General features: G+C 43.7%; 1 protein-coding gene across 3 annotated transcripts in view; it reads left to right on the top strand.

The window, feature by feature from the left end:
* The window catches only part of LOC109587563 (leucine-rich repeat-containing protein 40-like), a 1829-nt gene extending 719 nt beyond the window's left edge, over positions 1 to 1110 (top strand). The window contains exons 3-5 of one of the 3 annotated variants that reach the window (XR_002187679.1): positions 3 to 54; positions 159 to 238; positions 909 to 973. Coding sequence is in view for 1 of the 3 variants with exons in the window: in XM_020003795.1 (XP_019859354.1) it covers positions 909 to 981 (73 nt within the window). In the remaining 2 variants the exon portion in view is untranslated. Of the gene's footprint in view, positions 1 to 2; positions 55 to 158; positions 239 to 908 lie in introns of all 3 variants that reach the window. The other 2 variants (XR_002187680.1, XM_020003795.1) reach the window with 2 other exon arrangements.
* The last annotated feature ends 1179 nt before the right edge of the window (positions 1111 to 2289 follow it).

Here is a 2289-nt window from a genome sequence, read left to right as displayed (position 1 = left end):
AGATTTGGACTACACTCTACTGACTATAACAACAAATTTAGACAGTTTATTTTCGTGAGTGGTTCATTTTGTGCTTTGTTCAACCTCTGTTTCCTTCTTTCTCTCTCTCTCTCTCTCTCTCTCTCTCTCTCTTTCTCTCTCTCTCTCTCTCTCTCCAGTTATAAAATGATGTGTTCTTGATGATGATTGTAATACCATCATGTCCGTCTCATGGTCTGTGAAAAGGATACATGTACATGTAAGTCCTAATATGGAATTGAAACAGATTCATACACTAACGGAAATGGATGCATGTACATGTACTGTACCATTATACATGTATGTACATGTACATGTGTATCAGAATAATGTTAATGAGAGAATAGATTGAATGAGAAAACTTGAAATAATGAGGAGTAAGAGAGAGAGGGAGGGATCTCAGCTTTTATTTCATGTGCTCCTCCTATTAGCTATACTGCATGGACAGTATTACCTCAATTTGTCTTCATAACATTGTCCATTAATTGATACATGTACATGTACATGTGTATTTATAGTCATTTTCAGTTAATGATACATGTACATGTACTGCATGCTTTTTGTTTTTCTTTCTTTTAGCTGCTTCATTGTAGTTATCTTATTAATTTGCTAACTTGATTCGTACACTTTACTAATCCATGAAAACTGTACCTAAGCAGTGGCACACACAATTATAAGGAAAAGTGATAGAAAAACCAGGAAACATTTCCTATCACCATGTACATATGTATTTTTCTCTCCATTTTCTCATTTCTTTACTTGTTTCTTTTCTTTCTTCCCTTTCTTATTTCTATTTTTCTTCCCTCCTTTTCCCTCCTCCCCCTCATTCTATTCCTTTCCTTCTTTTCTTTCTCTATGTATATCTCTCCCTCCCTCTCTTTCTATTATAGTCTCTCCTATATGTTAGGAAGGTTTGAGTCTCTTCATTATCTTCTCTTTGATGTTCTCCTCTTAATTAAATGAATGAGAGCTGACATCCTCCGGAAAGGAACAGTATTGGTCCTCTAGTATCTCTTGTATTGAAGAACCAGGAGACCACATGTGATGGCCAACCTCTCCCTCGTCCCTCAAGATCCCCTCGTCACCATACAAGCGAGAGATCATGTGACTTTTGATGATAGTCATGTGATGTTGTGTAGGTAAGGATGAGGAGTGGGTGGAGTGAGGGGAGGTGTGGTGAGAAAGGAAGTTGTGATGATGAAAGCTATGCTACCTCCTGAGTAAGAAATAAGAAACTCCTGAGTTCCTGCTGCCGGTGGAACTCAGCATCAAAGCTTCAGCTGCAAGAGCTCTTAGGGCACTTGAACCATGCAGCTGCAGTTGTACGCCCAGGCAGGTCCTTTGTTAGTGCCATCATCAGAGCAATGAAGCGTCCCCGCTTACCCCACCAGCGTACCAGGTTAGATGTGTCCTGCAAGGCAGACATCTCGTGGTGGAGTCTTTTTGTTGCAGACTGGAATGGGGTATCTATCCTCCCCCCTGCCCACCCTACTATTATGGTTGCTAGTGATGCTTCTGGCTCCTGGGGTTGTGGGGCTTTCTCCCAACCCCAGGGGGAATGGTTCCAGCTCACTTGGCCTTCCTCATGGAAGGAGGTGAACATTGCTGCAAAGGAAATGCTGCTTATTGTCATAGCATCAGCAGTATGGGGTCAACATTGGTCTGGCCAGCGTGTCAAATTCTTATCAGATAACATGGCAGTAGTGGCAGCTCTGTCAGCTCGTTCAGCTCGTCATCCCATTATGTCGCATCTCATCAAGTGCCTCTTCTTTTGGGAGGCCAGATACAATTTTGAATATTCGGCAGAACATCTGGCGGGAAAGCGCAATTCGGCAGCGGATGCGCTGTCCCGTGACAATGTCTCATTATTTCTCTCTCTAACTCCCCAGGCCAAGGCAGCTCCAACAACAATCCCCCCTCAAATTGTGTCACTGCTATTGGACAGCAACCTGCATTGGACCTCGCCCACTTGGGTCTGGAAGTTCAGAGATTCTTTGAACAGGGTCTAGCTGCCTCCACAAACAGATCCTATGCCTCCGCTAAAAACAGGTTTTTTAGCTTTTGCCAGCTGGCTGGCCTCTCCCCCTACCCCATTTCTCAGGCTACACTCTGTTTGTTCGCAGCATTCCTGGCTCAACAGGGTTTAGCTCCCCAGTCTATCTCTCTGTACTTGTCAGCTATCAGACATTGGGAGGTGCAGTCCTACTCCACAGCCTCATCCAGGTCAAATTGGCCATATCTGCAATATGTCCTGAAGGGCATGGGGATCCT

This window comes from Amphimedon queenslandica, unplaced genomic scaffold (assembly GCF_000090795.2).
Source record: "Amphimedon queenslandica unplaced genomic scaffold, v1.1 AMPQUscaffold_12528, whole genome shotgun sequence".
In the NCBI taxonomy this organism is placed as follows: Eukaryota; Metazoa; Porifera; class Demospongiae; order Haplosclerida; family Niphatidae; genus Amphimedon; species Amphimedon queenslandica.
The sequence above is the reverse complement of the archived record's forward strand: the minus strand, read 5'-3'. Positions and strand labels throughout refer to the sequence as shown.